This window comes from Meles meles, chromosome 9 (genome assembly GCF_922984935.1).
Source record: "Meles meles chromosome 9, mMelMel3.1 paternal haplotype, whole genome shotgun sequence".
NCBI lineage: Eukaryota > Metazoa > Chordata > Mammalia > Carnivora > Mustelidae > Meles > Meles meles.
In genome coordinates, this window is record NC_060074.1 from 76040053 (window position 1) to 76061504 (window position 21452).

Genomic DNA, 21452 nt, shown 5'->3' on the forward strand with positions numbered 1-21452 from the left:
CACATAAAGTATGATTCCATTTATATAAGATGTCCAGAATGGGCAAATATATAGAAAGAAAGTAGACAAATTTTTATGATTTTGCTAAATATTTCCACTTATCTCTGACCCAAGACAGGAAGAGGGAAGAGATGTTCCAGAGCCCAGCCTGACATCTAGTACTTAATCACCACATTTACAAGTTATCTTGATTCATACCCAACCACAGTGCTTCTACATTTTCAAAAACTAAGTATAAAAATAGTAAATAATCAAAATTACTTACAAGGAAAAAAATTTGCTTTTATACAACAGTCATTAAGTTTCATTAAAATTATTTCCAATATACTTAAGAGAATTACCAAATTTAATGTGAGCTCAATACATGAATAATGCTTATCTGTACTTTGTGTAGAATGTCAAATCTTCATTCTTTTGATATCAGCAGTATAAAATAAATAGTCACTGAAATAGAATGACTATGAATTTAGTTTTATGGTTCATCTAATTCCTTAGCTTCTGATACTGAGTTTCTATAAGCAAAATAGAGTAATAACCCAGGATGGTACAATGTAATGGAATTAAAAAAGAAAAAAAAAAAAAACGAAGAAAGAAATATATCAGAAAGCACTTCTGCAACAGGTAATATTAAAAAATATCTTGCACTAAGATCAAAATATTAAACTGTAGTTGATGAATGTCAACAATACAGCAATATTACAAAAAAGTATTTTGAAAGATGTGACTCTTTCTTTCTTAGTTTTGATTTAAAAACAGAATTAGTATGCAGGAAAAAACCCAGCAATTTCTGAAAAATGAGTCAGTTAATTAAGAAAAATACTTTACAACTTTCTGTTTATCTAGTAAGTGCCAGTGAGAAAGTTAGCTGTATGACAGTCTATTTTCCTTATTCTTGTTTCATTTGAGAAGTATCTGGTAATACTTTACACAAGACTGTTTTGAAGTTGTACTAAATGTAAATATTAAATGAATTAAATTTGCTTGATATTTCAGTTATCTTAGGTTGCTAAGTCAAATAAATTTCAGGCTTAATACAAATAAAAAGTGACTGAGTGTAAGAGTAAAGAAAAATGATTTTGCGTGATACTAGTTTTCCACCTGTGTTTACAAATGGTTTTTTTTTAACATCTTATTTTTTTTTATTTTTATTTTTTTTTCCATTTTATTTATTTTTTCAGCGTAACAGTATTCATTGTTTTTGCACAACACCTAGTGCTCCATGCAAAATGTGCCCTATTACCCGCCACCTGTTCCCCCAACCTCCCACCCCTGACCCTTCAAAACCCTCAGGTTGTTTTTCAGAGTCCATAGTCTCTTATGGTTCGCCTCCCCTTCCAAATTTTTTTTTTTTTTAATAAACATATAATGTATTTTTATCCCCAGGGGTACAGGTCTGTGAATCGCCAGGTTTACAAATGGTTTTATTGATGTTTCCCATCTAAGAAACTTTGGTGGGAAAATGATAGACCCACCTCCCTCTGATGCTAGAGCTTCAATAATGAAAAATCAGAGTGGAGCATCAGTTGAAAGCAAGAACGAACAGGAATGTTTACTTTTCAATAATAAATCCAACTGTATAATTTTATGTTTTATGTAAATGAGAGAGGGTCATCAAAGAGCCAGGATAGTAAGAAGGTAAGAATACTGATGAGATCAGTCAACAAATATAAAAGGAAAGAAATTAAAAAAATAAAATCACCACACAGTTCAATTGTCAGACCTTAGTTCTGTCTGCAAGATTTCCAAAAGCAAACTGTATAAAATGCCCTCACTGCTATCTGACTGGATGATTATATTCCACTCTTGATTTATATTATATTTGGTAGAGACTGGTGTACTGTAAACATAAGACTTTTGAAAAATACAAAAAAACTGGAAAACACAGACACAAAAAACCCCAATCTCTTCTCAAGGCAACCATGGTTGATATGTTAATGTATCACTTCTAGAATCTGTCTACCTATCTAAACACTTAAGATAATACTACTGGTACAGTACTATATAATCTATACCGTTTTTGCCCCATTTCACATTAAATCAGACCACTTGCCCATACCAATAACAACTCCCCACTAGCCTAACTTTCACTAGTGGCATAGACTAGACATTTGATTATTTGTATTGGACAAGTTGGTCTTTTTCTTTTTTGTACTGAACAACTCTATACAATTCTGTCAATTTCGAAAAAAAAAAATGGCCAAATGGCATCAACATTAAGACCTTGTGTTACTAAAAGGCTTTCCATAAAGAGCGTATCAATTTGAATTCCCACCAATGTCTACCCGTATCCCCCTAAAGTCATTAATATTGAGTGCTGTTGCTTTGAAGAAAAAAAAACACACAGTAAATCACTTCAGCTGTTTTAATGACCAATAATAGCACTTCTTAGTCTAGAGTGATATTTGTTTAGTAACTTTACAATTCAGGATCCCATTACATGAATCCCTCAACCATGTCCTTTAAACATCTGGTCTACCAAAGTCTTTGTGGTTCTTTCTAAAATATGTATGAGATTTTAAGTATAGTAAACTTTGTCATATATGTTATTTTTACCAGACATTTAGGGGCTCAAAACACTTAACAAACACCAACATATGAAATGGTATTGCCGTTACTAGAGTTGGTATCACTCTGTAATTCCGACTGTCACCTATCTAATGCTTTTTTAAAATATTTTCTGTGGTTCAAGGACTATTAAGGTTTGGTAAACTGAAAAAAACAGTTTCCTTTAAGTAATTATCCAAACAGCTCCACTGTAACTCTTCAAAGTTAATGTTAACACCAATATTAAAACAGTGAATCTGCTGTTTACAACAGATTACTGTTGAATTTCTAAAAAAAGATAAATGAAAGGTCAAACTGTAAGAATTTTTACCTATAACAAAAAATTCTCATTTTCCACTTTAAGTTTTACGAAAACACAGTTAATAGATTTTTCTTCCATGCAAAAGGCAAAGAAATAGGTAAGGATATCCAAAAGTATTTCTAGCCAATGTTTTGCTTTGTAACATTTCTCTTTCTGAAGATGAATCTAAGCCAAAAAGTTTTCAGACAGAATAAAAACAGGATGACTCCTACGTATGAATCATTTTTGCTATTACATCATACTAAATGGAAATATACAAACCTAGTAAGAAAACAAAACTGAGAAAACATTCCTCCTCCGGTGCAAAATGTAAACACTGTGCCATTAAATCAATAGGCTGATTTGCATAAAAAACAACAGATGTACTAAGCATTTAATATTTCATTTATTTCTCTTCCAAACCAAACTCATAGCCTTCAAAGGGAATAAGATTCACATGACATAGCAGTAGTTCTTACTTAACATTACTTCAAAGGGTCCTTAAAACCTTCCTAATTCCTATTTCCATATATATTCATTTCCATCTGTACACACAAAAAAATCAGTGTCCAAAAGTTATCATAACAGTACTTCTCTGCTTAGAATCAGAATTAGAAACCAAATAAAAAATATTAAATTTCCACTACAATTACATACTGTGCTAGCTCTGTAACACCAAGCTGTCTTCAGGTTTTTATTAGTGATATTTAACTACAAGGAACGACACAGTTAAAAAAAAAGAAAAAAATGTTAAACTCTGTGACACAATTAGACCTTCCAAAAAAATAAAGATAATTTTCTCTTGAAACAAAGAATCAACAGCAGGGATCTATGAAGTTGGGCAGGTAGTCTGAGAATCCCTAAAGTGCCATCTAGTTTTCTGTCATCAGATTATAAAAAATCCCATCTTCTTGTCCATCCTCTTTCAAAAATAAAGATCAACTGAGCTATAGTATCTTACCTTGACTGAATAGCAAGATAAATTGTACGACGAAATGAGACTAGATTAATTTCTGTTTTGTCATGAATAGTCACTTTCTGTCCTGAAAGAAATTAACATAACAAAATTATGAAACTACAAAAATAAATGTGAAGGACTGAAAATGTATCTCCAGATAATAATCTTTCTTTCCTTTTTTTTTAAATTAAGATTTTATTTATTTTTAAAGATTTTATTTATTTGGGGCGCCTGGGTGGCTCAGTGGATTAAGCCGCTGCCTTCGGCTCAGGTCATGATCTCAGGGTCCTGGGATCGAGCCCCGCATCGGGCTCTCTGCTCTGCAGGGAGCCTGCTTCCCCCTCTCTCTCTGCCTGCCTCTCTGCCTACTTGTGATCTCTCTCTGTCAAATAAATAAATAAAATCTTAAAAAAAAAAAAAAAAGATTTTATTTATTTATTTGACAGACAGAGATCACAAGTAGGCAGAGAGGCAGGCAGAGAGAGAGGGGGAAGCAGGCTCCCTGCTGAGCAGAGAGCCCGATGCGGGGCTCGATCCCAGGATCCTGGGATCATGACCTGAGCCGAAGGCAGAGGCTTAACCCACTGAGCCACCCAGGTGCCCCTAATTTTTCATAAATATTTTGAATCTATGAGTTTACCAGTAATGCCATTTTCTACAGTAAAAAATAGTATTTGCAGAGCTCAAAGTAGCCATTTCTAGTCTTCTGCTGTATCTTAAAAGTATTTTAATAACTTTTGTCAGTTCAAAGAAGTCCAAAATCAAGCCAGAAATATTATTTTTGTTTCTGTGTCACTTGCTCATTTAGACATAAAAGACAGCACTCATGCTGTTGTTTGGCAAAATATTATTGCCAGAATTATAAACAGTAGCTTGATAATTTGGAAGAACTGTAAATTATGGTTAGAAATTTAGTCTCAGAAAACACTGGATCATCATGACAGACTAGATGGGTCCAATATAAATATGTGTATTTGTCAAAATTTTCTCTCATCTAATGCATGACAACTTCTCCTATATTTAGTATTTCTTATTTGAACAGTATTTTCACGTAAAGAAATTCTAAAGCTAAATATAGTACACAGGAAATGTTTTAAGTAAGAAAGACACCGGAAAAAAATTGAATTTATTTTTATAAAATATGTTGTAGAAGAATAATTACACTTTAGGACAGAACTAAAATATGTTATGTCCTAAAAGGGAAAGATATACTTTTAATATTTTCAAATATGCAATTTAAGTAAATAATGGCCAGTCTTATGTATATTCTGATGTTTTAACTAAGACATAACCAAAATAAAGTTCTGAGCTTACTTTTCGGTGAAATAAAGCAACTGAAGCTGAAGAAGAACATCATGCCTGCTTTGTGCAGACACAGCTTTTGGCCTCCCCACTATTTTGCCAAAATGAACAGCAAATAAATACTTGGCCACTTTCATCGGTCACACTCATGTCTGGGCTACAGAATCACATACACTCAACACGAATGCATCTTTTTCATAGTTTATACTCAAAGGCATAAAATGTCAAATTAAAAGTATGCTGATATTACAAAATGATTTCCTTGTTTAATACTTTTAGAGCAGGGTTTTTCAACCTGGAGCAATACTGACATTCTGGGCTACAGAACACTCTGTTGTGGTGAGGGCAGTCTTGTGATTTGTAGGATGTTGAACAGAATCCCTAGCCTTCACCTACTAGAGGCCAGGAGCAGCCCCCAGCCCTCCACAGATTGGGAACCACTATTTTAGAGGACTGCTTTACAATAAATTTAATTTCAGAGTATTTTACAGTATTACTTGAATGAGCTATACTTTTACCTTCTTCATCTTCTTCTCCCTCTTCATCCTCTTCTTCCTCTTCCTCTTCACTACTTCCAGCATCTTGGTCTGTGTTTGAGTCACTATCTCCCTCATCAAGAATTTCTATCAGAACAAAGTATGGGAAAATATTAATGAGCAAGTGATCCACGTGAATCTCATTCTGAGAAGATAATTCTCAGTTCACCAAAATCCATAGTGGCTACAGTTTATCACCCAACAAAGTGAGCACACGGGTCTGTGTTACTATTTAGGTGGTCAGAGAGCCATCTATATCATTCTTCTGCCAAGCAGAAAATGGTCATAAAATAAGGACAGGATGAGAAGAACAAGAACAAAAAAATGTAGATGAAGTTTTCCAAAGGAGCAAGAGCACCGGAAAAAGTTATGATTGGAAACTAGTACACTGGAGTCAAAATATTATTAATTCAGCATTAGAAAGGAGACAGTCTATTATACAAAGCTAAGGTAGATACAGAAAACAAGAATTTAGGCTATGAAAGACAAAGAAGGGAGAAAAAATAATTGCATAATTTAGTGTTTACTTTAAACAGTAATGAGAATTTAATTCTAATTCTATTAAATAGAATATTATAATTAATCTTACAACTTTCCATATCAGAAACAGAAGTCTAAAAGCCTTAAAAAAATTGGTAAGATGAGCACTTCCCTGGAAAATCACTTCTTAAAATACAGCTTACATCTAGAACTAGATGAAAACAGTAATGTAAATAAGAGACTACCTAAGGCTAGTCATCACATTAATAATTAACAAATGAAAAAAACTAAAGTTATATTTTGCCCAATGGTGTGTACTCTGTTGATCTGATAAAAGATTTTACAAACCTGGCTAACACTTCACTTCTGCATTTCTTTTAAAATCGGAGTTTCTAAGATGAAGTTTTAGGGTGAACTTACTTTTAGGGAAATTCTAATTTCTTATATTTAACTGAGCATTATAAATCAGGAGCCAAATATAATATTTAATGCTACAGAAAACATCATACCATGAAAAAGAAATCATTTTATTGAAACAAAGAGCTGTCATTTAGTCCTTAGCTGACACACAAATCCCAGGAATATCTCTAACAAATGTGACCTCAAGAAATAATCTGAAGTGTCTAGTTTCCTATTACATAATGCGGCTCAGACAAGAGAGGAAACTATTTAGTATTCAATAGTAAGAAGACAGGTACTCCTGCTGTCTTCCCAAATGCTGTAAAACCTAAAACACAAATGCACCTGGGTCACGCTAAGGTGCTAATTACTAAAGCTGTGCCCACTTCCTGCTGTGGCCATTTTTTTATGCCAGTTCTAGAAGAACATTTTATGAAAGAATGAAGGTCAAATGAATTGTCTAGTCATTTACATCATCCTCTCCTCATCTCTCCACTTAAGAATCTACTTAATGAAATCACTTAGGCAATGACAACTGGATCTCACTAACTGAATGAAGCAGCAGTTTCAAGGTATGGTCTGTGAGTCCCTGGGGGATTGGTTAGACCTATCAGGTGGTCTGTGAGGTCACAACTATTTTCCTAACAATACCCAGACATTATCTGCCTTTTTTCTGTGCTGCCATCTATAAGGGTCTGAAAGCAATGGGAGTTGAAACTGCTGCAACCTGAGCACAAATCAAGGCACCAGACTGCACCAGCCGTCACTATGCTCTTTACTGCCATGCTGTTGGAGGCGGGAAAAGAGCCAGTTTGACCTGAGGATGCCTTCAAGGAAGAAGTAGAAAACTGCTAATTTCACTGAATCTCAGTTCTGAAGGGTAAGCACAAATAATCATCTGAGTAGCAAAACATGAATTCATACACAGCCTTTTTGTTAAAGACAGATGCACAATTTGACTTGCAAGGTCAATTAGTGAAGTTTTCCATTTTTACTTGAAAGAATGGCTGGCCAACTATAATTGTTAGGCATTTGGCAGACATTTTCTCAAATATAAACAAAGTGAGATTGTCACTTGAAGGAAAAGAATTAACAGTACTTACTATCATTATAAAATAGGAGTTCTCAAGAGAAAATCAGAATTTTGGAGAACTTGGATCCATTCTTGTGATAGTTTCCCAATACTTAGACTTCTCTGATGAGGTAGGTGGGAATACTAATAAATGTGATTTCTTGATACTGTGTTAATGTGTTAATTTAATTTTGATAATGTTAACACATTAAAACTTAGAAGATATGCATAAATGATGAATGGGTATTTTCTAAATGACCAATGGAACATGCTGCAAAATCATACATGGTAAAAGATCCATTCAAAGTGATAGGTCAATGGATTTTAAGGTAATAGAGTATGAAAATTCATGAATATTGTTTCAGCTTTCACACTGCAATTAATCTTGAAGAAATAATTAGCTTTTAAATACTGGCACAGTATTAAGGAAGAATATACACACTACCTGAAAAGGTTATTAAAATGCTTCTCTCTTTTCCAAATATATATTATCTACAAGGCTCAATTTTCTTCATACACTTCAATGAAAACAACTTATTGCAAGAGACTGAAAGCAACAATATGAAAATCCATTTCCTATTAAGTCAGACATTAAACTGTACAAAATATATAAAACACGGAATTTTTCTTAAATTTGTTTCATCGAGGAGTTATTTTCATAAAAGTATGTAATGTATAACACTATTTATTACTCTTACTTTGAAATGATTTTAATTTCTAATAAAGTAAATGTCGACAAATGTAACCCACAAAAACAAAAGCTCTTTGGAGTCCTAAATAATTTTCAAGAGTATAAAGGAACTTAAGTTCAAAGAGATTAAGTGCTATAATAAAGAAGAGTACTACTTTCCTGGCATTGCTCAACCACAGATATCCTAAACAAATGGATGTGGAGTTTCCAAGTTTAAAAAAAAAAAAAAAAAAAAACCTACTAGGTATGATAAAAATTCCATAAAACCATTTAGAATCTTTGAGTGATACTGTAGAAAATGAAGTTCATAAGAAGGCAAAATGGGTCTAAGGAATTCTCCATGTTTAGAAACTAAATTGTAATAGCAAAAGGAATCTGGCTAATGCAGTGAAATGTCCCTAGGAAACTGGCACCTAAGGAGAGCAATCTACTTATTTTACCAGGTTTTTAGAATATTGTATAGAAATGGAAAGCTGCTTACACCTTACTTTCCACTTCATTCTACTTCCAAGTCTGACTAAAGCCAGAATGCAGGAAATGACAGAGCCTCCTACTGTCTTCCCGAGCTTTCAGAACAGTAAGTACTTCTCACATAAAAAAAATCACAACTCAAGGGAAATGAACTCATAAAATTATAATTATATAGGTAGCCCTGAAAATTAGCTTTAGAAGAAAAACCATATAAATGTCCAAAAATAAAAAAAGCATTGCCTAAATCCTTGCTCTATGATAATACAAAGCACTATATTTTATTTATCCTTAAACAAGTAACTTTATATCAAACAAATAATTTGTACCAGGTCACTTACCTAGTAATGGCACAGACAAAATACAAACCAAAATCTGTCCAAAGTTAGTGCTTGTAACATACTGATGATACAAATGAATAATAATAATAATAATAATATATGAATGATATATTGAATAAAATGAATAATAATAATAATCAATTCACTAATTTATTGAGCACTGATAGCCTATCTGGAATTCTGACTGATTTTATCAGGATATCAATCTGCTCTCAAGAAATAACGAAGTATAGCGCTTTATAATAAAAGTATAGCATCTAGCAGAATATTAAATTGGACATCAATTTAAGCACCAATTCTTAAGTGGTAGTGAAGTTAAAATAAGGGCTACTAGTAATATATGAACATTTCTTTTTTTTTTAAAGATCTATTTATATATTTTAGATTTATTCATTCATTTATTTTATTTAATCTGTCTTAGAAAGAGAGAGCATGAGAGCATGCACATATAAGAGGGGCAGAAGGAGAGTGAGAGAATCTCAACCAGACTCCCCACTGAACACGGAGTCTGCCACAGGGCTCAATCTCAGGACCCTGAGATCATGACCTGAGCCAAAACTGAGTCAGACGCTCAACTGAGTGAGCCACGCTGGCACCCCAACATAGACATTTCTTAAGAGGAATGAGACTTAAGCGCTGTACAATTTAAATAGAGGGAGAGAGGACAGGGACAACGAGGTAAACAACTGAGAATGAAGTAATACCACAAATAAGAAACAATAATGAAAAGAAAAATAATGTATGGGAAAACAGTGAAGAAAATGGAATCATAACAGCAGAGATTTCATTAGGTCAGTGATTTAAGCTTTCCTACCAGTATTACATATCTACATGAATTGCTTCTACTTATCCAAAATAGATTATAAAATTCTACATACCTTTCTTAATAGCTTTGTACTTCTCTTCATTCTCCATAAAATTAGGATCCATCTTGAAAACATCTTAAAAAAAATTACAAATTATTTATTTTCTCTATTTATATTTGTTGGTGCCCCACTTCCCAACTCACCCGGTACCCTGCCCCTCCCCAACTCTAATTTACTAAGAACATCTTCTGGATTATAGTCATCCTCCAAAGGGAGCATATGGGTAAACTGATCATCTTCTTCCACTAAGTCAAGTCCTTCTAGGATAACCGGGTGGTCCTTGAATCCATCCTTCCGTACAGCAAACATCACTTCAATCATATACTGAACTCTTTTGTCAATTTCAGACTCATGGAGAATGTTTCGGAGGCGCTCAAATATAGCTAAAGTTAAAATGAAAGAAAAAAGCAATAAAACAAGCAAAAGATATTATAATATTCAACAAAAGCTCAATATCAAACCAAGGTAATATACTTACCATTGATTCCTCTTGGTGACACTTGTGTTAATTTGAGGCCACATTCCTTGAGAAAACCAATAGCTACTTCAACACTATCATCTGTTGGTCTTTCTAGGAGCAAAGTGAGCATCTCTAGACATAAAACTTCATGTGCCTTAAATAGAATGAAGACATACGGAATTGAGAAAATGCTTTTACATATATTAACCTACCATTGATAGTAATTTAAAAAAATTGGCAAATCTGGTTTTTGCAGCAATAATATTATACATATGATGAGCAAAGTTTTAGAATGCACACAGAAATACTCCAAATATGGGATACAATTTTTCTTTCACTCTTACTATGTTTGTTAAAAATTTCCAGATGATTGTTCCAAAAATCTAAATTAATTAAATATAACTACTTGATTTATCTCCAGAAGAAATAATTCTTATATATTATATACAGGAAACAATAAAATATCTATAGGAAACGCCATAATTAGTTTCAAAATAGAAGTTAAAAATTATGCTGTTCTTCACAACCACAACTCTTTATATCCATTTCCTAGTTCAATCTATCCGCAATTCTGTTATACAGCAAATAGTTCTTAAATTACATGAACAATTTTATCAGAAAATATCTGGGACTCAAGGAAGGTTTTGAAATACTCCCCCCCCCCCTTTTTTTTAACTAAATCAAGTTATTGACACTGGCCATGTTAAAAATTTAATACTTAAGAACAATGCCAGGTAGGATGGGAATAAATTTCTATTGAGCAGCTTTGCTGTGAAAAGGAAATATACTAGGAAGCATTTTCAAGCCACCAGCACATACGCCTTCCTAAGGTCAGATACTTTTTTGAGATGGGGAAGTAGACAGTCTAAGTCTTAACTTAGGAAGATACTCTTTCCATTGAGCACAACATCTAAAATACATATTGCTTTTATTTATTCCAGCACACAGCTGGAGGACCTAACATAATTAACATTTTAAGGGTTTTGTGGCAATGCCAAAAATATTTTCAATATAAATGAATATACATTCAAAAACCAAAACTTACTTTCTGTGCTTTCACACAGATATGTGAAATTAAGTCCCCATGGTATTATCATTGTAATAATAACTTAACTCATTACGTTAAAATCTAATGGATTTTTAAGAATGAACACGGGATTTTCCACATATAGTATCATATCATCTGCGAAGAGTGATAGTTTGACTTCTTCTTTACCAATTTGGATGCCTTTAATTTCTTTTTGTTGTCTGATTGCTGAGGCTAGGACTTCTAGTACTATGTTGAATAGCAGTGGTGATAATGGACATCCCTGCCGTGTTCCTGACCTTAACGGAAAAGCTTTCAGTTTTTCTCCATTGAGAATGATATTTGCGGTGGGTTTTTCATAGATGGCTTTGATAATATTGAGGTATGTGCCCTCTATCCCTACACTTTGAAGAGTTTTGATCAGGAAGGGATGCTGTACTTTGTCAAATGCTTTTTCAGCATCTATGGAGAGTATCATATGGTTCTTGTTCTTTCTTTTATTAATGTGTTCTATCACATTGATTGATTTGCGGATGTTGAACCAACCCTGCAGCCCTGGAATAAATCCCACTTGATCGTGGTGAATAATCCTTTTAATGTACTGTTGAATCCTATTGGCTAGTATTTTGGCGAGAATTTTTGCATCTGTGTTCATCAAGGATATTGGTCTGTAGTTCTCTTTTTTGGTGGGATCCTTGTCTGGTTTTGGGATCAAGGTGATGCTGGCCTCATAAAATGAGTTTGGAAGTTTTCCTTCCATTTCTATTTTTTGGAACAGTTTCAGGAGAATAGGAATTAGTTCTTCTTTAAATGTTTGGTAGAATTCCCCTGGGAAGCCGTCTGGCCCATGGAATACTATGCAGCCATCAAAAGAAATGAAATCTTGCCATTTGCGACGACGTGGATGGAACTAGAGCGTATCATGCTTAGTGAAATAAGTCAATCGGAGAAAGACAACTATCATATGATCTCCCTGATATGAGGACATGGAGAAGCAACATGGGGGGGTAGGGGGATAGGAGAAGAATAAATGAAACAAGATGGGATTGGGAGGGAGACAAACCATCAATGACTCTTAATCTCACAAAACAAACTGGGGGTTGCTGGGGGGAGGTGGGATTGGGAGAGGGGGAGGGGGCTATGGACATTGGGGAGGGGAGGCGAACCATAAGAGACTATGGACTCTGAAAAACAACCTGAGGGTTTTGAAGGGTCAGGGGTGGGAGGCTGGGGCAACCTGAGGGTTTTGAAGGGTCAGGGGTGGGAGGTTGGGGGAACAGGTGGTGGGTAATGGGGAGGGAACGTTTTGCATGGAGCACTGGGTGTTGTGCAAAAAGAATGAATACTGTTACGCTGAAAAAATAAATAAAATGGAAATAAAATTAAAAAAAATAAATAAAATAAAATAAAATCAGGGGATTTAAACTGAAAATTATTCTGGAAATAAACTGTTACTCAGAAATGAAGTAACTTCTAAGGCTTAAAAAAAAAAAAGAATGAACACGGGAATTTCATTTGGAAAGAATGAAAATAATGGTAAATAAATAAGATTAAATGTCACTTCAAAATTCTTCCTCTTATATATAATTAAACATAATATACATCTGAAGGAAACCTTTGAGTATGAATAAGAGAAATCCTATTTTTCTTTAGTTTAAATAGAAGCTAATTCAAAACTCTCAAATTAAAAAAAAAACCCTCAAATAGGTGAATGAATAATACAAAATAAACACAAAACCTGAACATAGAGAAAATTACTTGCAATTAAAAACAGATTAAAATTATTTCATTTATATTTTATAAACTGATTCTTTTTTCTTTTTTGAAGATTTTATTTACTTATTTGATACAGAGAGTGAGAGTTAGAGAAAGCATGAGTGGAGAGACAGAGAGGGAGAAGCAGGCTCCCTGCCAAGCAGGGAGCCTGATGCGAGACTTGATTCCAGGACCCTGAAATCATGACCTGAGCCAAATGCAGATGTTTAACTGAGCCACCCAGGTGCCTCTATAAACTGATTCTAAGAATATATGACTATATACTAGTTGTTGCAGAGAAAAGATGTTTTTATAGAATATCAGATAGTATTACATTCTCAACAATAGGTACGGGAGAAAAGAGTGAAGGAAATGTTAAATTTATTGTCTTATAAATATGATTAAATTACATTCTTTGAAGGAATAATTTGTAGCTGAACAACCACGTACAATATTAAGAGTCAGATCAATTTGATAAAATATTTGTTCTGAGTTCCTTTTTATATTTAAAAATATTAAACACATTTATTACAGTTTTAAAACTAAAATATCATCTAAGATTCTTTTCTGAAAGACCACAAGGCAAAATATAGAGATGTGTCAATGAAGTGGCATCAAGCATGTGATGTCTAATGCCACTGCATGGTGCCAAATTTTGAGAATTACTTACCACATTTTGGTTAATAAGATGTGCCACAAATTTTGAAGCAGTAAGACAAAGTTGCTGAAAAGCGAAGGTAGAGACAATTTAAACTATAAACTAAAACCAATTTTCATTTAGCTACTAAATCTATAGCTTATTTATTACATATTTTATTTAAAATACATAGCACACAAGGATAATTTTTGTGATGTAAGAAAGTAACAAGATAAAAACTATTAAATGTGAAATAGTGTCATTTCTGGCTAAATAATTATAATCCTACAGTTACAGCTATCATTTCTGTGGCTCACTGTTAGCAGCCACAGATATTTAATGGAACAAAAAAGATGTTCTCATGAAATGCAGTTTTTAAAAAGAATTCCTAAGTAGCAATCAACATTGCTTATCACTGTTGATACTGGATTATTAGTCTGTCCCTATGTAGCTGTCGATTTAACACGCCCAACATATATACCTTATCATTTCTTCGATAGCCTTTTCGGAAATTAAGAATTAACCTCTTAAGGATTAATTCCCCAATCTGTGGAAATTTTGAGTTGATAATTGCCACTAACGCTGCATAAACATGGGTGAAGATTGGAGAAGCACTCTGCGCTTGCAAAACAGATCTGGACAGCAGGCCTCTGTTTATAAAAGAAAAAAAAGTCAACAAGGTTCCACTTCTAACTCATTTTGAAATGACCATGGCTCTATATGCATTTGATAAAGGGAGAGATGCAAAAAGTTATTTCTAGCAATGTAATGACAAATAATTACTGGACTGCCAAAAGGCAGGAAAACAGTTTATCTTAATAGTTATCAGGTTTAACTTTGACAACTGAATCAACAGAGTAGAAAATGTGAAAAGAAAACCCAGCTTATACAAACTGTGAGATCTTAAGCAACCCATATAGCCTCTGCTGCTTTCTGACTAAAATGGGAGCACTCTACCTACCTACCTTTGAGGACAAGTTGCCTCTTGGTCAACTTTCTATATCCCCACAACATGTTACATCTTACTTTACTTGCTCCCTCACCAATGTTTTGGAAATGTTAAATCAGAGTCATGTGAAATGACACAGGAAAATATCCTTCAGATTTCAAAATAAAAAAAAAAAAATGACATATTTTTATTTCCTCATCCTTTTAAAATCACAACCAATTAAAACTACACAAAAAATGACTGTCATTCCCTTCTGCTTTTCTAAGATTGATAACTGATCTTTTTTCTTACACCTTCTCATTTATTTTTTTTTTAATATTTTATTTATTTGACAGAGAGAGAGGTCACAAGTAGGCAGAGAGGCAGGCAGAGAGAGAGGGAGAAACAGGTTCGCCACCGAGCAGAGAGCCCGATGCGGGGCTCGATCCCAGGACCCTGAGATCATGACCTGAGCCAAAGGCAGAGGCTTAACCCACTGAGCCACCCAGGCGCCCCAACACCTTCTCACTTTTCATTAGAAATTAAAATTATATATACATATATAAATAAAACATTCATTATTTCTTATGTGTTTAAATTATTGGAAGTATTCAGTAAACAAATGTCTACACAAAAATCATTATGTGACATTAGACCTTTTCAAAAGCAAAAACTGCACAATTTCTAATGGTGATGTACAAGTTATTTGTTAGTGGCCATACATTTTTACAAGAACTGCATTTTATATAATTATTGTCGACTACTACTGAAGTAGCACAATAAATCAACAATTATTGTCCATGTAGGTATTATGTTCCTTTGAAAAACTGCTATGATATACTATAAATAAAATAGCTGATGCTTACCTTCCTCTAACTATGTTTTCTTGAAGAAGTTCTTGAATAATAATACCTATATTAGAGATGTTGACTTTGTTGATAAGACCATTGATTGACTTCTTTAGGGCCTCCCAGCTCATCCTCTGGTATGCTAAGCTAAAAAGAATTGATTTTAATAAACATGAAAACTTAGTCACATTACAGTAACCAGAGATTATAATAAGAACATAAAAAATACTTAGGCTTCCTTTGTTTTTTAACATTATTTTCACAAAATGACCTTAAAGTGCAGTAAAATAAATGACTATATGAATACCTAAGCCTATATTTGATGTTCTGTATATATGCTCAACTATAGATCACTTTTCTTTAATAACATAATAAAATTATATAAGGATATATAAGTATAATGTTTTGTTTTTATATCCATGTATATTGGAAATTATAACATTCATTTATTAGATTTAATATATATTTATTTTACATTATAATACTTCAGTTAAAATTGCTTTTAAATATTTTTAAATGACAACTTAAAAAAATTTTAAATTATAATATGAAGTATCCAAGTATAAGCCTTAAAAGGAGATTTTTATTATGTCCTTTTTTATAAAAGCATGATAGTTTTCAAACTATCATGTTTTATGTTTTAGTTTTAGTTTTCAAAGCATGAAAAGAAAAAAAGTTTGATACAGAATTCTATGTGGTTCTTAACACATTACATAACAAGAAGTGGTGGTAGAACTAATAACTTCTTTAATTTCCAAGTAGCATGGGTATAAGCAATATTTTCATATATTTGCAGCAAATACTCTTGTTAATGCTACAGTCTGCTGCCTACATTCATGATAGAAAGAAATGCTAAATTTTAGCTAGAGGAAAGTAAAAATAAAGATGTAATTTTTTCTTTCCATTTATATTCATGTGTTGCCTAAATTCTACCTATGCACCTCTTGAAGGTCTGTAGGTTAAGGATCCCTGTTCTGGAGTGGTATACTAAGGGAGAGGGGTGAGAGCAGTCTACCCTGGTGGGAAGAGTATTTTATCACTGACATTGTCCTCAGCAGACAGGACAAAACACAGACTGACCTGCAGTTAATTGTTTTTAAATTCCTTATAGATCATGTACTCCCTAAACGCCTGCATTTGAGGTGGGTGCAACACTTCCAGGGGTCCCCAACCCCAACCCCTTGGTATGCTACTATTTGAGAAACAAGATCAATGGCTTAGTACCTAGCCTAATGAGTAAGACTGCTGATATATAATCACAATCTCTCCTATTAAACTTTGGTCAAACAAACAAAAACTAGAATCAAGTACAACTGCACTTCCTAATTAAGAAGCCTACAATTCTCCTGACTTAGTATCTACTAAAAGTAAAGTCTATAGACTTCTCTTAAGAGACTTCTACTTCACCTTGTCCTCTTTACAGACTATGAGCAGATATAAACTATATGAAATTATCTTCCAGAAATCAGTGTAAAATTATGTATACTGGGGACTCTTCTCCACCCACTTTATTTATAAGGAAGTAAGACATGGCTTAATAACAATGTTTCTGGTCTTTTATAATTAGGATTGCTTTGGGCTGGATTGGAGACAGCGACTCTCTCACTAAAGCTCCACCATTGCTTCCTCCTAAGAGCAGAGAGCAGAAGGCCTATACACGCTCAAGAAGCTCCTGCTACCACAGAAGCCATCTCCAAACTCCTTCTAAACATAACACTGCGGGCATTATTACCATGTACTGGAATATGACACACACAGAGAAACTTACTAATTAGTTTTAAATTTAATGTCATCTAATGTCCCTTTCTAGCTCATAAATTTTAAAAATTTTATTTCAAATATTTATACTTTATATACACGACATTTCTACTTCAAACTAATTCATGAAGTAAATTTAGATTTCATTTATGTAAGGGTCTCAAGTACTTTCAAGTTGCCATTAAAATACCTATTAAAGATGTGGGAATACTCTTTCTTGGCTCACTTGGAAATCTATTTTTCTCAAAGTGTAGTTACCCTTCGTCCCAATCTTTTTGTTACCTAACTGGCAACAGGGTGACCATTTCAATCCTGGACCACACTTTCCGGAATTATCCTCTCTCATGCCACTAAAGAAAGAGGTCCTGAAAACTTAGCAATACTTTCATATATAGCTCCTCTCATCTCAATCATTTTGAAAAGGAAGTGAAGGTGTTTTGAGGGTGAATGTTTATAAACGAATTTTGATTGTTTGCCTTAGCAAAAAATTACAGTCTGAGATGGTATGGTCTAAGAAAACTATGGAGTAGAGAAGATTCAACTTCATTTCATGGTCAACTTCATTCCATAGATTAGTATAGGGGTTGGCAAACTACATCCATGACTCAAATGCAGCCTACAGCCCATTTGTGTAAAGAAAGCTTCATAGGAACAGAGTGACACTCATTTAAAGAAGTTGAGCTACTGTCAGGGCAAACAGGAAGCAGAGCTCCAACGGAGCTTACGGAGTAAAGAAGAGATACCTAATTTGAGGTCTCTACCACTGTGGACTAATAATGTTAACTCTCAATGGCCCATGTTAATTAGACCATAGTTGACTTTTTTCAGTGAGAGTATCATTACTTTATAAACTCAGTGATATTGACATGCCTGTTTTTATCTGTAATTTGCTCTTGCATCATCCTGAGCTTTGCAGGAGGAATATATGCTCCACCCGTGCGAGTAAGAAGAGGATCCAGCTCATCTTTCTTCTTCTTTGCAGTAGGTTCATCCTGAGCAGAGGAACTCTGGGTTACTGATGGTTCTGGGCTTCTTCTCCCAGGAGTTGGGGATTTCCGAGACCTTTTACGATCCATATCTCTTTCTCTTTCTCTGCGTTTTTCTCGGTCCCTACTTCTGTAATATTAAAATTTTTTTAATGGAGAAAAGATAATATAAATTACATACATTACATTTTTTCAAAGGTTTTTATTTATTTGATAGAGAGCGTAAGTAGGCAGAGCAGCAGGCAGAGGGAGAGGGAGAAGTAGGCTTTCTGCTGAGCAAGGAGCCTGACCAGGGGCTTGATCCCAGGACCCTGGGATCATGACCTGAGCTGATGGCAGCTGATTAACTGACCGAGCAAGCGTGCCCTATAAATTTACATACTTAAATGAGCTGTATACCAAATGAGCAAGACCATTTGCAGGCCACAAATTCAGACAAGGCCACAAATTCAGACAAGGGCAAGTGGTTTGGAATGGTGAGGAAGTGCTTCATAGAAAAAATGTAACTTAAACTAGGGTTTCAAGGCTTGACAGAATTTATACTGTCAAGGGCAGTATAAATGGGTCAAGGGCAAGGGTGGGAAGGTGGAGGAAGGAGGAGGGCATTCTGCAACTGGTAGAGAACAGAGTAACTACTGGAAAAGGGAGTAGGATGTTCAAGTTATTAAGTAGTACTGTCAGGAAACAATAAAGAATCATGTATAATGGTAGTTGGCAAGATGAGTTTCACTCAAGGTATGAAATTTTAAGACAAGAAACAGACTTTAAGCTTTTTAAAATAGTCAATGGAGACTCATTAATAGTTTCTGAGTGCGAGAGTGACATGGAAACAATGTTTTAAGAAGATGGTTTAGACCATGATGTACATGATAACTGTATAAAGAAGAAATCAGGAGCGCCTGGGTGGCTCAGTGGGTTAAAGCCTCTGCCTTCGGCTCAGGTCATAATCCCAGGGTCCTGGGATCAAGCCCCACATCGGGCTCTCTGCTTAGCAGGGAGCCTGCTTCCTCCTCTCTCTGCCTACTTGTGATCTCTGTCAAATAAATAAATAAAATCTTAAAAAAAAAAAAAAGAAAAAGAAGAAACCAGAGCGTATTTCTAATAATGGCAATTCAGGAATAAAAAATGTCCTAAAAAACTGTAACATTTGAAATTACTTTTTGAAAGAACTGGCATTTAAAACCTCAGAATATCAAAAACATCTGGTTATTTGAGACGGGAAAATAACTTTTCCTGCTGTAACTCTTCCTGACTATTGTAGGTGAGTATCCTTTCTTAAGGTAACATTTCTTTAAAAATCAAGGTTATTATTCTCTGAAACTATCAAGAACTAACAGGAAGAGTAAATTCTTGCTTTTTTGCTGTCATTTCTGAGAGAAGAGTCTGTCCACTTAGCTGGGTTTTGTTTTTTTTTTTAACCTATACTGCTTTGGAAACTTAGATCATTCTGCTCATGCTTTGTGCAACCATTAGTTAAATAAATACAGTAAATTAAAAAAAGTGTCATTTATCATTATTACCAGGAAACCGCTCGATAGATTTTAGCTAGATCTGGGGGGGTCTGTATTTGAGATAATCTGTCTTAATATATAGTAACACGACTTACAAAGAAAGAGAGAAGGAGTCACCTAGCCAGGTAGATTCAGAGGAGCTGTTTGAAACTGAAGTATACCACTGTATACGGGAAGACAGATTGAACAGAAGGGGGAAAAAAGTAGTTCCAAATAGACATCCCAGTTAGTAACAAAGGCAGGTGCACTGCAATCTAGGCACTGATTTATAACTGAGTTGCTTCTTATTGTGAGTGTAGAATGCTTCAAGAGAGTAACTACAGCAGGGATTTACTGGCATTGGTTATGATTCTTCTAAGAAACACTAGGTAAGACAGCTAACTGGCTGATAAAATTACATCTGTACAATTTCACTGTTTGTTCCTGTCGAGTGCAGAGATAAGAGTCTTCTTCAAGTCTAAATTTGTCTTCCAATGCTTTCATACTGTTAGCTTTTATTTTCTACATAATACACAGTCGGCTTGATTCACAGTGTGAGTGTATGGGTCAAATGAGACTTATGTACATACACTGGACCAAACACAGTTACAATGAAGTAATACAGTCAGAGATTATGGAAGAAAAAATGGGTTTTAGAACCAAAATTGAGTTCAATGTCTACCAGGTAGACAACTGCAAACTCAGGTAAGTTACATAATCACTTCAAACCCACTTCATTTTTTTTTTCCCCCTGAGGAATTGTGAAAAAATAGTATCTAGTTTGTAAGAGTCTTAACAGTATTTGAGAAAGAATGCAAGATGCTTAGCTCACTAGTTATGGTGGCAGTAGCTGGTTCTCCCGAGGGGTCATTAAGGTGACAGCAGATGAGTCTGGCTTTTGGAGGTTAATTTAATCTGACATTTTACTTTTAGGTAGAAAAGTAGTGAGAAGGAAATTTAGGTTGCAGATATCAAAGAATGTGATTAGCTCCAAACTGCAGAGGAGTTTCATTAAAATTTTAGTGGGGAGTATAGTCTTGATAGTCATGGAATGGGTAATATGAGGGAGACATCAAAAGGATACAGACCTTCGTGAACAATAATATTTGGTAGACAAGTTTTTGAAACTGGATGACTAACAGGGTGGGTAGCCAAATTCTCCAAGGCTCAAGAAAGAATAAGTTCTATTTAGATAAAAACTAGACTGGGAACGTCATTCTCACTGTCCCAGTGCCATAATGTAGGAAAGCATATTTTGATCTGTCTATGTCATATGATGTAAATGACTTTCATTCAGTAAGGAAGCTAAGAAACTCACACTGCCAGCTTCTCATGTCATACAGTCCCATATAATGAATAAGAGCTTAGGCTCAATGTCAGATAGACCAGGACTTTCCACTGACATGCTTCTAAAACACAAACAAATGACTTAAATTCTCTCTGCCTCAGTTTCTTCATCTATAAAACACACAATAATAACTACTTCACATACTTGTGGCAATAAGGAGGTAATTCGCATGAAGTCCTTGTTAGAAAGCATGGTCCTTAAGAACATCCATTTAATGCTAGCTGCTACTTTTATGGTGTTTTTTATGAAGGATAAAG

General features: G+C 34.3%; 1 protein-coding gene across 4 annotated transcripts in view; it reads right to left on the reverse strand.

Annotated features, from left to right (window-relative positions):
- Positions 1 to 21452, reverse strand: part of CWC22 (CWC22 spliceosome associated protein homolog) — a 76495-nt gene that overhangs the window by 33501 nt on the left and 21542 nt on the right. For all 4 annotated transcript variants that reach the window (XM_046019607.1, XM_046019608.1, XM_046019606.1 and 1 more), the window contains exons 5-13: positions 18242 to 18487; positions 15632 to 15760; positions 14319 to 14487; positions 13871 to 13924; positions 10437 to 10572; positions 10135 to 10341; positions 9971 to 10033; positions 5624 to 5728; positions 3807 to 3888 (exon numbers count right to left, since the gene is read on the reverse strand). In XM_046019607.1, coding sequence (XP_045875563.1) covers positions 3807 to 3888; positions 5624 to 5728; positions 9971 to 10033; positions 10135 to 10341; positions 10437 to 10572; positions 13871 to 13924; positions 14319 to 14487; positions 15632 to 15760; positions 18242 to 18487 — 1191 coding nt within the window. The remainder of the gene's footprint in view (positions 1 to 3806; positions 3889 to 5623; positions 5729 to 9970; positions 10034 to 10134; positions 10342 to 10436; positions 10573 to 13870; positions 13925 to 14318; positions 14488 to 15631; positions 15761 to 18241; positions 18488 to 21452) is intronic.